The sequence below is a fragment of the Echinops telfairi genome, unplaced genomic scaffold (assembly GCF_000313985.2).
Source record: "Echinops telfairi isolate 266 unplaced genomic scaffold, ASM31398v2 ScPeMD7_655;HRSCAF=1070, whole genome shotgun sequence".
NCBI classification, from domain to species: Eukaryota; Metazoa; Chordata; class Mammalia; order Afrosoricida; family Tenrecidae; genus Echinops; species Echinops telfairi.
In genome coordinates, this window is record NW_022104553.1 from 17,442,681 (window position 1) to 17,455,993 (window position 13,313).

Here is a 13,313-nt window from a genome sequence, read left to right on the forward strand (position 1 = left end):
TCTTCCTCTTCCTCCTCCACCTCCACCTCCTCTTCCTTCCCCTCCTCCCCCTCCCTACCCAGAACATAGAACAGGGCGGCAAAGAACTGCTGGACACTGAGGTGGATGAAGGAGTAACAGCCCCCACAGTCTCTGTCCTTCCGAAGGATGTTCCTCTCCAGGAAAGGACTGATCTCAAACTCCTTGGCCCCAAGTCTCTCGAGGTCCTCCACACCAAACACAGACCCCTGGGTCCACACCCCCTCAGCTGCCAGGAGACACAGAGTCTTCAATACGGCGCCCAGGCCCTCGAGGTGGTCGCTGGTGGGTACCAGCGTGAACTGGTTGCAGAGAAAACGGAAGAAGAGCGATGTGACGGTCTGGCAGGTGGGGGCAGGGTCCTGCCCGTGGTCCATCTGCAGCTTCAGACAAGTACAGACGAGCCAGCACACCGCGGGGGCCGAGGCCAGGCTGCACAAGGCCGGGTTGCTCTTCAGTAAGTTGAACGCTTTCTGGGCTTGCTCTCCATCCTGGAAGTGTTCCAGGAAATAGGCCGACTTGTCCACCTCCAGGTAGCCTTCGACGTCAATGAAGAGCGGCTCTTCCAACAAGGAGCGGAGCTCTCTCAGCATCCAGGGCTGCGTGGTGATCAGCAGAGTGACATTGGGGAGGAGCATCTTCTTCAGTAGACTACTCAAGAGGATGGGTACAGGCTTCTGCTTCTTCCAGTTACCGGTTACATCTCGGAGCAGTGCCCCAGGTGGGAACCTCAGCTCGTTGAAACCATCGATGACAAACAGGACATTGTGGGCTTCGGCGATGACGGCCGGGATGTTATCTTTCAGCTCTGGATAGCACTTCGACATCAGCTGGGCGTAACTGCATGGCCCCATTTTGCGGAGCTCCCGGCAGTTCAGGTAGAAGACATACTGGAACGTCTCCTCCAGTCTGTCCTCTGCCCAGTCCATCATCAGCTTCTTGGCCAGCGTGCTTTTCCCAACCCCGGCAGGCCCACGCAGAACCACTGTGTACGGCAACGGCCCCGCGAGCGTCTCGGGACTGTAGAACGGGACCATGGTCGCATATCTCTGGCAGACGAGAGGGAAATTTTCTATGGCCCCAGGGTAGAAGTTGTTCTCCCAGATTTTCACAAACAACTTCTTCAATATAGGGATATACTCATCCCCGTGACCTTCAGAGATAGAAAGGGAGAGGACGGAGAGGGCATTGTTAGTTACCGGTTAAGAAAAAACAGAAAAAAACGAAAAACCCAACAAAAAGCCCCAGAAAACAACAAAAAGCCAAACAAAAACAATCCCCTTTGTATTATGCAGCAATGCAGGAGAACAAAAAATGTGTACGCAGCACCACCCAACACCCAACGCATCCCGAGATAGGACCAGTCTGTTCAATAGTCATTTGCTTGTAGGTTTTTGGAAAATCTTCCCTTGCCCACATAACTTCTGCCAAAGCAGCAACAAAAAAACCGAAAGAGGCTTGGCACAGTAGCCTGTTCTTCCTTTTATCAAAAACACGATCAAGCAGGCTCCACAGCACATGCAGGGAGGTACAACGGCTGTGTTCATGATCACGATGATCGATAGGCCAGATGCCGCCTTAAACCAAGAGCCATCATCGGCGATCAAAACCCAACAGGCCATATATAGCAATTCATGGTGGGGCTGGCAGGTTAGCAGTGGGCTACTCTCCACAAAGTTGGGGGCTCAAACCCACCAGCCACTCCATGGTAGAGAGATGAGACCAGCTGATCTTGTAAAGATGAACAGCATCAAAAGCCTATGGAGGGTTACTAGGAGCTCAGAGTCCTGGTGGCACAGTGGTTACGCGTTGGGCCGCAGCTCGGCAAGATGAGTTCAAAGCCACCAGCTGATCCTTGGGAGAAAGATGGAGCCTTTCACTCCTGTAAAGAGTTACAGTATGGATCGGATTGAACTACTGAATTACAGGATGTGAGTGGTAGGCTAATAAACTGTTGGGGAAATAGTTATAATCTGGGAAATTCTCAGGGCCAATTCTACACTGCCCTATAGGTTCACTATGAGTCAGCATCGAGTGGTGGTGAGTTTGAGACCAGTCCCAGGCAAAAGACATCTGCTTGGTCAAGCAGAGGGGGAACAGCAAAAGAGGACGACCCTTGAGAACATGGATTGACCATGGCGGTAACAATGGGCTCAAATCATTGTAGGGATGACAGACTGGGAGGTATTCACTTCTGTTGAATGTAGGGTCCCTCGTTATGAGTTGGAGCCAAATTGATGGCCCCTAACATGAGTCAGAGTCAAATTGATAATGGTGGGTTTGGTTATTTTTATAGCAAGTTCTACACTGTATTAAATAAATTTACATGGGCCTATAGTACTAGACCATGCGCTCCTTGAAGAATCTTCTGGTCTTGGTCATCTAGGAATCCAAAATTTTAGTCAAATATGAATATGTGCAGTGGATACTGTCATGGTTTGAAGAATATCCCTCTAAGCTCATGTCCACTTGAAACCTCAGTATGTGACCTTATTTAGGAATAGTCTCTGCAGATATAATCCAGGATAAACAAGATCTTTATAAGAGGGAGGGCGTGGATTTGGACACAAAGACACAGGAGAAGCACACAAAGAAAGGAGTCATATGAAGACATAGAAACAGGAGTTATGATGTCCACAAGTTAAGGAATAGCTGAGATGCCATGAGAGACTGCAAGAAGAAGCTCCCCTAGAAGGTTTGGAGAAGATTGGCTCAGCCAAGACCTTGACTGTAGGCTTCTAGCCTCCATAATTGGAAAAAAAAAAGGCTGTTTAACAAAACCTATTCTATAGTGCTTGAGGTTCTTTAACTTCCATGTGACCATCGAAGGCACAGCAAATGATCTTTATTCACCTAAAAAAACCCCCAAAAAACCCATCCAGGAAAGTCAATTAACAGGAAGATACAGAATGTGGCTGTCTGCCTCCTTGAACAACTGTCTCCTCCTTTGCCATGTGAGCAGAAGAACTGGATGGTGTCAGGCCACCACTGCTGACCATTTTTATTAATGAAATGCTATAGAAGAAATCTTGAGGGAAAGGTAGATAGTGCATAGAATTTGAAATGCTTGTGGGCTCTAGACTTTCAGAAGCTGGGGCAGGGTGGATTGGATACACCTCTGAAGTACTGCTTTGAGAAATCCTTAACAAATTACCCTCTCCTGAAGTCTTCAACCAAACACCTTCATGCTGGTGAATCACACTGAGACTGAGTGCCCTGGAGAGACACCATTGGACCCACAAGACTTTGCACCCACCAGCTTGTGATCTTCCTGCATTTTGCATCATTGCTTGTGGTTGCTGAAGTCTGAGGAGGGATTGACGGACTAGTATCAGACTGATGGACTAGATAGATCTGGGCTGGGCTGGGATGTTTTCCTAAATATACAATTACTTCTTGATATAAAGCCTATATGACTGTCATGGGATTTGTTTTCCAGCCTAACATATTTCTTTATAGTGTGCTCAATAAAGTACAAAAGAAAAATGAACAAACCAAAAGTCCATACATTGTACTCATCTTTTCCTGCTGATCTGAGAGCTAGAATAATAAAGACAGATGATCACCCTAATGGCTGCAGCAGTGTTTAAGTACCAATACCAAATCACATGCTACTGGTCTGAAGTACTTGACAACACCCAGGTGTCTCCTCCAAGAGAAATGAAGACTTGGCTACACAAAGCCCTGCCCAGTCAGTTCATTTAAGTCAAAAGGAAAATCCACAAATTGGACTTAAAAAGTGGTCTATGTCCTAATGACGGGCTTGTTCAGCAACACGAAGGGCTGATGACACAGGAGGACCTGGGAGGGTCCAACAAAAGAGCACCAAGTGCGATGGAGCAACGATGAAAAATACTACTCTTCTCTGGTTCCTAAATGTTTCCTCCCCGCTCCCACGATCATGATATGAATGCCACCTTGCAAGTCTGGCTAGACCAGAGGATGTACACTGGTACAGATAGGAACTGGAAATCCAGGGAATCCAGGGTGGATGAGCCCTACAGGACCAGTGGTGTGAGTGGCGATATTGGGAGGGTAGAGGGAGAGTGGGTTGGAAAGAGGGAGCCGATTACAAGGAACTATATGTGGCCTCCTCCCTGGGGGACGGACAACCGAAAAGTGGGTGAAGGGAGACGTCGGACAGGGCAAGATATGACAAAATAATAATTTATAAATTATCAAGGGCTCATGCGGGAGGGGGGAGTGGAGAGGGAGGGGGAAAATGAGCGGATGCCAGGGTCTTAAGTGGAGAGCAAATGTTTTGAGAACGATTATGGCAACGAATGTACAAATGTACTTGACACAATGGATGTATGTATGGATTGTGATAAGCATTGTATGAGCCCCAATAAAATGATTTTTAAAAAGTTTATGTATATATTGTTCATTTTAATTAAGGGATATTTATAGGATCAAGGAGTGGAAAAAATAATGTTCCAGGCAGACTTGACTAATTTTAGGGTTAGAAATACAACTGCACATGTTCTTTCAGGAGCAAGGATCAAGACACGCTGGCTTGCTGACTTGGGATAGGTCTCTCAGGAAAGACCAAATGGCTAGAAAAACCCATCCATGCTTAGAAGAGGGTCAATGAAGACAGAAACTCTTGAATGGATTGGTACCAATAGTCACAATGTGCTTAACCACACCAAAACCGTCATGAAGATGGCACAGGAATGGTGACATTTCATTTTACACACAATCCCCAGGGCTCAGAGCCAACTGGATGGTAACTACCAATAACAAGCCTAGGTTGGCATTATATGTCAGCTTAGGCTAGACACATCCCTATGATGTATTGTCTTGTGAGTTACTAATCAAACTTACCTGACCTTCCAGGTTCTATCACATCCACATTAAGTTTCTAAGAGCTGAATTCCAATTTTACCCCATGTCTAATTTGCCCTTCATTCCTGCGGGAAGGTTGTATTTTCCATGAAAAACAAACAACGTATTCAGAAAAAGATGAATGAGAATGAAGCAATGAAGGGTAGGCTCCATTAGCTTACTCACCTTGTTCACCTGCCGTATTTGTTTCTTCCGATTTTGAATCTTGTGGTTCAAGAGCCCCAATGGTCTCTGAAGGAAAAAGGTTTACGGGCTCGTTACAATGGTATTGCTGAAAGTCACATCGAGAGAAAGTTTTTTTTCAAAATGGTCCAAGTTCAGCTATTGGGTCTCAATAGTGGAGCCTAGATTATGCAATTATGCTAATAAGACATTGGATGTGGAAAAGGTGGTTTCAGTCCATCTCAGGCTTACGTGCTTTTTCTGGGGAGGGGAGATAAACACGCACATCACTCCACACTTTCCCCCTCCCCTCCCCTCTCAGGGTAGCAAGGAAGGCTTCGTGGATGAATCCCTGGGTTTCTGGAAGGGCCGAGTGTTCAGTGCACTGGGAAGGAACAGGTGCAGAGTGGGATCATGATGGGAAGTCATTTCTCAAATTCAGCTTTGGCTAATGAACAAAGGGTGACTCCCTGGGAGTCACCGATATCCAGTAGGCAAATGGATAGGAGCCTGTGAAGTTCAAGGGAAATGCTAGACTGGACCAAACTTTCAGGAAATAGGAAGATTCCAGTCTGTGGAGTGAAATGAACCAGTGGGTTGTCCCTTTTGAAGGTGAGGCACCTGGGGATGGGGTGATCATATGCAAATCGTACAACTAGGATAATGTTGTGGGAGCCCATGAACGGGGTTCTAAACCAAGCACTACTCTGGGATGGAGACCTGGTGGCACAGTGGTGACCCATCAAGCTGGGAGCTGATAGGGTCAACAATTTGAAACCACTGGCCATTCTGTGGGAGAAAGAAGGGATTTTCTCTTCCTGTACAGTTAGTCTCGGAAACTCAAAGGCAGTTCTAGCCTGTCCATGGGGTTGTTATGAATCAAAATCAACTGGATGACAGCGAGAGTGGCCATTCACCTATGTACCTACCTACCAGGTTATTATCTACCTACACGTATCTACAAGCTACCCATTGAGCCATATCGATGGATCTATTTTTGTATTGAGCTCTGGAACTATGAAGTGACTGGACTCTGACCAGTTAAGCTACTGATTTATCTATGGAGCTATGGAAGTACATATATGTATACAGGGGCTTTATGAAGCTCATAGAAAATGGAAGTAAAACATAATGGGACCTTTTCATGAATTTTTAAAAACCTTCATGTGTGTGAGTGAGCGTTTACTTCCACCACCACCCCCTCTTTAGGGACATTTTAAAAAGTATTTTTAAAAAGTTCTCTTGCTGATTGTAAAGAGTTCAAGAGGGAAACCTAAAGCTCAAGAAAAAGGTGTCTCCCCGTCAATTGGTATGATAAGTTGATTCATGCGCATCGAATATCCAACTTTGCCAAGGCCTGGTCCCTTCAAGAATCTTCACATCACCAGATTGCCACTTCCCACCATGATTTGTCTGAGGTTTCTCAAAGCCAGAGTATCAGAGAGCTTCTCCAAAAAGAGGCAGTATGAGGTCATTTACCCGTGGATGCAGATGGCGATATTGCAATGAAGCTTCTCCCGGCTGCCTCTGAAAAAGAAGGGGTTGATAAAGTCGGTCTCATTCAGAGGCAAACCCTACTAGACATGAAACTGGGTCCTCCTCTCTCCCCATTTTCAAAGTAGAGGCTGAAAAAAAGACTTGAGCATCGATCTCTAAGCTGGTATAGAAAAGAGCAATTTTTAAAAGAATAGTGAGTAGTGTCATGCAGTGACCGTATTGAATGGTCTCCTCCTCCACCTTCACATGTATCAAAGTCCCCACTCCTGTATTGGTAAATTATTTGGAAATAGGGCATTGCTTTTTTGCGAATGAGGCGATACCAGCTGTTGTGGAGGCGAACTGTGCCACAGCGCCCTCCCCAGTCCTAATCACAAGGGACCTTCAGAAAGGCCCTGGGAAAACTGGGATAATGGAATCAGCTGGAAATCCCAGCCTTTAGATCTGTGGATTGATTTGGGAAATGGGTTGTTTTTGTGTTGCGACAGGATTTGTGTAGGCTGTGTCTTCAATCTTTTTGGCATTAAGAGCTTGATTTAACAAGCAAGCTAGCAGACACAGATGGGGGATCAACTCCGTGGGATCTAAAAGTCAAGCTAAGGAGCAGGAGAGGAAATGCTCCCTGGAACAGTGCTCTCAGGAGCCCCGATGGTGTCAGAGATTAAGTGTTAGCCTGCAATTCCACCAGCTGCTCCCGGTAAAGGCTTATAGTCTTGGAAATCCTCTGGAGTAGTAATTCTCCTCTGGTCCTTCCTACAGGGTCAGCCACAGTTGGAATCAACTCGATGGCATGGGGTAGATTGATCATGCTGACCAACATGTCAGCCGCAAAAGCAAGCTACTTAAGCAACTCATCATTGTCTGCTACCTACACACAGCCCTAGTGGTGCAGCTACTCATGATAAATGGGTGGCGTCAATCCGCCGGTCGCTCTGTGGGAGAGAGACCCAGAGACCCAGAAGATTTACCACCCAGAGGCACGATGGCCAACGCCCAGGTGTGTGGGAAACAATCTGGATGAAAGTGGAAGCGGCCTAATCTCTCCACTCATGACCACGGGCCTTGGAAGACCGGCTCTAGGGAGAGAAGACTTTCAGGCTGAGCTAGAGCTAAAACCGAACAGGCACTCAGAGAGAAAGCGCTCTCTCCACAGCTACCCTTGTTCAGCCGCTAACGTGAAGCCGTCATTGACAGGCACCTGGCTTCTCGCTCCTCCAAAAGATGCTTCTAAGAGCAGGCAAGACGCTCTTCCGTCTCTGTCCTAATCGCAGTCAGTTTAAGTCCAGATGCACATGCTTCTCCAGGAAATAGGTTCTTCACACATGACCTCTACAGAATAAATTACTTTTCCAACGGATGCCTAGTTTCTCACACACACCATTAAGAACATGCGAATCTCTCAAAGCATCTGCGGTTTGCTATTCGGAAAGAGCCATGGTCACCATTTGTCCCCTCGCCTGCCAGACACTTGCTTGGAGGGGTCCTCCCTGAAGAACTCAGGCTGCCTCATTCACACGTTGCCTTACCTAATGTCCATGTGCCTAACGAAGGCTCACATGTCTCACCACGATACATACGGTGACATCAACTAGCGCTCTCGATTCAGATATTGGGACAGGCTCCTATTGCTGGCTCTCTATAGTCTTTTTCTTCTTTAACTAGACAGACCCGCTCGACGCTGGGGCTGGACCCCACACTCGTGCTCTGCTTTCATAAAGCTCCCAGCGACTGAGAATTATGGGACGCGGTTCTACCTGGTACTGGCAGGGCTGCCACTGAGTCCGGGACCAGAAAATCCCACTCGAGGCTCTGGATGACCATTTCAAAGAATGTTCTACATTCTTCTCTGGCTACAATTAGTCCAGTGGACTAAAGGACCATGCAACCTTTTCCATCCCTGAGACCCAAAGAACTGGATGGTGCCTGGTTACCACTTCTACCGACTGTTCTGAAAGTAACCTTAGAAGGTTGTGGACAGAGTGGGAGGAGAATATGGAATTGTTAGGTTGCTAGTTCAGGGACAGGGATTGTCCCTGCCATGCCTGCAAAGGCCCCCATGAAGGAGGTTGGGGAGAACCCAGGGAACCATTAGACACCTATGAAGATCCCCCAAATGAGCATCCTAAAATTCAAGCTGCCCCAAGCTAGATAGGAGGTACATCCGGGAGGCCCAAACTAGGCCTGGGCCCATGACACCCAGGTGGGCTTAATACAGCCAATGGGGTCAACCAATACCTTCAGCCATACCTCTCCCAGTCAGGGGGTGGGCTGGAATAAAGGCAGGGAGCACACTCGGGGGTGCTCTTGGTACACTCTACTACCCTGTTCCTGGACAGAGGCAGGTCGGAGGATGGAGGCGCATACGCACCCGCCTGGGGGTTCCTCCTTAGGGCCCGGCTCCAGGCCTGCTTGGGACCCACAGTCGCTCTTTGGCCCCTCTGACTGTCATCGCTCGTGTGCAGCCTCTCAGGCCCCCATTTTGTGTATGTGGGTGCGTTGTCCCACGAGCTTGCTCATGTTCAGCTGTGAACTTCCACGTTTTGGCATGCTTCCCCGAAATAGCGTGTACTCTTTTCGACACTGTAACACCCAGAACTTGTCTGGCCCTTCCTCAAAACACACTTGGATTACAAAACGGCCTTCGGCGTGAATTCTTTCATGGTGCGAAGCCAAAAACGGAGGCACTGCCCACTAGAGCAACCTGACAATCACAGGAGAGACTGGCAGAAACCAGGACCATGGCCTTGTTAATCCGCCTTTCAGGTCTGGAACTGAAGCTCGCCATCTCCCCACTGCCCGTGTTTTTGATCCAAGCATTTGAGATCTAAAAGGGCAGCATTCACACAGGGACAAAGAGCTGCAGGGCTCTGAAAGGATGAATGGAAGTGGGATAAGCCACGGATGAGGTAAAACAAGTAGGGATTTGGATCTAAAACTACAGTCATGTGAACCCTCCCCCTAATTTACAACAAAAGAGGCAGACACGCCAACCCTTCAACAGCATCTGGTGTAACTTCTCCCAGGTGAAGTTTTCAGCATTTCTACCACGCTGGCCACCGCCATTCACCCATCTCCCCGCAAAATGGACTCATTTCTGCTTACCCCAGCGTTCATTCGCAACTCTCTCGTGCAGGTCGGTCTGGTTGCTCTTGTTAAAGAGGAGAAGCGACATCGTGTCTACCCAGAAGCGGCGGCAGTGCTGAACCATCGTTTCTGCCAGCTGCCTCCCGTTGGCTTCATCGATCCCCTCCATGGTGGGGAGCTCCTGGCTGTGGAAGACGCTCTGCTGGGGAAGGGACTTCAGGAGGGTTTTGAACTGGCCCAATTCCTTCTGGTTCAGCTCTTCCAGAAGCGCAGCCAGGTCGAGGTTCACCTGTCCGACAGACGCCATCTCGACCAGCAAAGCGGATCTTAGGATTTGACCGGAAGACAATCAAGAACACGGAGTCTGAAAGCCAACAGAATCAACAGATAACTCAGGAGCCCTGGAGGTGTCAGGCCACTAACGGCAAGGTCAGAAATTCAAAACCACCAGCAGGCTGCTCTAAGGAGGAAGGGGAGGCTTTCTGCTCCCGTTCAGAGCTAGTCTTGGGAACCCACAGGGGCAATTCTACCCCGCCCTATCCAACGGTGAGTCGGCATGGACTCAATCGAAGGAGGGCTGAATTTGGTATTTTAATCAAAGCCCGCCTCGAGCATCACGCGTTAGAAGATCTTAGGAGGCGACAGTAATGGGAAGGTTATGGACAGGAGACTAAGTGGGTTAGCGAGGAGTTGGTGGGAATGGGCGTAGGAATAACACAGGAGGCGGAGAATGAGTGCACTGTTTCAGCGTGAACCAGGGTCACGGAATTGTGCGTGCAGCAAAGGGTTGAGTTGATGAATGTCTTGTGCATATTTCTCAACACCGGCAACATACAGGGAGAGGAGAAAGCTAGATCTGCCCTCCATGCCAGTCACTACGCAGATGGCCGTCATGTGCCTGGAACAGGGCGATTCTACTGCCCAACCTGCTCCTTCATGGGCAGCTTCTCCAATGGAGGGAAAACTCCGGTAGGATTTGCTTATTCATGCAGTCTTAGTCCAGTCCCTGAGACCTGCTTTTACAGACAAGCAATAACAGGCTCTCGGTTGTCCTCTTATCCCAGATGGGCAAGCACAACACTACGGCCATTTAGAAGCGCCAGAGTCAAGTCATTTACAAATGAAAGGAATTCTGCCCCTCATGGCCACATATGTGCAAATGTGCGGGATACAGTTGATATATGGATTGTTATAAGAGCTGTTAAGAGCCAATAAAATGATACAAAGAATTCTGTCCCACTAGAGCAGTGGTTCTCAACCTTCCTAATGCCTCGATCCTTTAATATAGTTCCTCATGTGCTGGTGACCCCCCAACCATAACATTTTCATTGCTACTTCATCACTGTCATTTTGCTTCTGTGATGAATCGTCTTGTAAATATCTGATATGCAGGATGAATTTTCATTGTTACAAATTGAACACAATTAAACATAATTACAGCATAGTGATTAATCACAAAACATGTAAGTATATATTGTGAAATATTTGTGTTTTCTGATCGTCTTAGGCGACCCCTGTGAAAGGGTCGTTTGACCTCCAAAGGGGTCACGACCTACAGGTTGAGAACCACTGCACTAGAGGCTAGATTAAATCTGTCAACACCCAATGGGAGTTTTAAAGGCTGGTGGTTCACTATACATAAATATGACCTCTTATAATCATGGCTGGAAGCAGTTCGACCTACATGCATAGCAGGATTCCCGCTGCGGCAAGGTAATGAGATGGATGCCCTGTTGCATTCCACCCCAGGGATCCCCTACGACCGAAGACCGTTTTCGGTGGAGTCCAAACTGCTCTTTATGGAGAGCCCTGGTGGTGCAGCGTGGGAAACAGAGAAGGGGAAGAGTGTGTGTACAGATGAATCCTTTATTCTCATATAAGAAGAAGCCTGGCAGGCTGGGTTTCTGGGGGTGGAGGGAGGCCTTCACCTGTGTGAGTTGGAGGTGAGTCCCAAGCACATTCTCAATGAATATTGCCCCCCACTATACCCTCCCATCATAATGCTACCTTAAAGTGACCTCTTACAAGCACCTGGCTGATTGCCCTCCGGCTGACAGCTTTAACTGTAGGAGCAGATGTGTGCTCTTGCTGGCTAAACTCTGAAGACAGCCACTCCTCCTTAGCTGCCCTGGGCACTGGTGTCAGGTTACTCCTCCAATGTACTTAGGGACCTTTTAGGGTTAGGGTACAGCCCACTTTGTTACTTATATGACTACCTGTTAGTGCACACTCCCCTTTTTCTTTGCAGTGGGGTGTTGAAACAAGAGGGCTACTTAAACTAGGTACAAGGGGATTTTTAAAAGTATAGGGTGGTGGTGGTGGTGATCAACTATTGGCTAATCTTAATGTAAGACAGAACCCTGCCCCCTGCCCCCTTTGCTGAGGTCAAACCTGTTGCTAACAATTGGGCTCTCCACCCACCTGCAACCAGGATTGGGACTCATTCTCCATGAGACAATCCCTCACCATCAAGTTGATTCCACCCCACAGGGGGCCCTATAGGACACAGAACTGCTTCTGTGGGTTGGTTCCTGAGGCTGTCAATCTTTCTGGGAGACAACTGCCTCATCTAGATCAGACAAAAGGAGCCCTGGTGTTTCTGGGGGTTGATGTTGAGCTGTGAAGTGCCAGGTTGGCAGTTCCAACCCATCAGCCACTCTGTGGGGGAGGAAAGAGGAGGGGGTCTGCTCCAGTCAAGACTGATGGCCTCAGAAAACCTTAGAGAGTTCTACCCTGTGCCACTGGGCGCCACTAGGTGAAATCCATTCAAGGGCAAAGAGTTTGAGTAAGACAAGGTTACCTTCCACAGGAGAGTGTGTCTGGGAGTCTTTTCCAACCTGGGTTAGGCTTTTATGCTTTTTGGTTTCCTTGGTAAAAAAAACCTTAAAGAATCAGACTCACTTTTCTCTTTAACAGTTGAGACCAACCTTTCTGTTGGCAGCATGACCAGGGCTCTGCTTCTCTCTCAAACTCACTCTCTCTCCCGCACGCACACACACATGCATGCACGCATTGTGCACAGCTCTCAGGGCTATGGGAAATCACCACTAGGTTTAGTTAGCCTGAATTTTGTTATGAGAAAATTTTATAGGAGAATGCTTCAGCCATTAGACCCCACTGCTTTTGAGCTGATTGATTTATCAAGGGCCCTGTAAGGGCAGGGTGAACGGTCCCATGGGATTCCTGAGTCATATTCTTCATGGAAGTGGGCAGCCTTCCTCTCTTTCCCTGCGGAGCAGCTGGTGGGTCTGAACTGCTGACCTTGTGGTCAGCAGCCCACTGCTTAGTCTGAACTGAACTTGGACTTTTTTTTTTAAACTAAACAAATTCACTGCCATTGAGTTAATTCAGATGCACAGCACACCTATAGGCCCCTATGATTCCTGAGGCTATAAATCTCGGGGAGCAGAAAGTCTAGTCTTTCTCCTTGATGGGTTTGACCTGCTCACTTTGTGGTTAGCAGCCTGAGACTTTATCCACCACTCATTATACCACTAGGCCTGTTAGAGGAACAAAAAATTCCCCTTGTATCCAGCAGATAAGATCTCCTAAAAGCAATTAAAAAAATCAATTTCAGGAAGAAGGCAATGATTGATTTGAGAATGCTGTTCCTTGAAATTCAACTCAAAAGAATTGGATAGTAGCTTCAGGTGGACACCACCAAAGCTCATTAACCAGCAAGTATCTCCTCCCTCATTAACTGT

At 47.8% G+C, this 13,313-nt stretch overlaps 1 protein-coding gene across 1 annotated transcript in view; it reads right to left on the reverse strand.

Moving 5' to 3' along the window:
• Window positions 1-12,551, reverse strand: part of NLRP2 (NLR family pyrin domain containing 2) — a 27,442-nt gene extending 14,891 nt beyond the window's left edge. The window contains exons 1-5 of the mRNA XM_045292389.1: window positions 12,511-12,551; window positions 9,628-9,973; window positions 6,508-6,555; window positions 5,032-5,097; window positions 36-1,171 (exon numbers count right to left, since the gene is read on the reverse strand). Of these exons, the coding sequence (XP_045148324.1) occupies window positions 36-1,171; window positions 5,032-5,097; window positions 6,508-6,555; window positions 9,628-9,916 (1,539 nt within the window). The 5' untranslated portion in view covers window positions 9,917-9,973; window positions 12,511-12,551. The remainder of the gene's footprint in view (window positions 1-35; window positions 1,172-5,031; window positions 5,098-6,507; window positions 6,556-9,627; window positions 9,974-12,510) is intronic.
• Window positions 12,552-13,313: the final 762 nt, after the last annotated feature.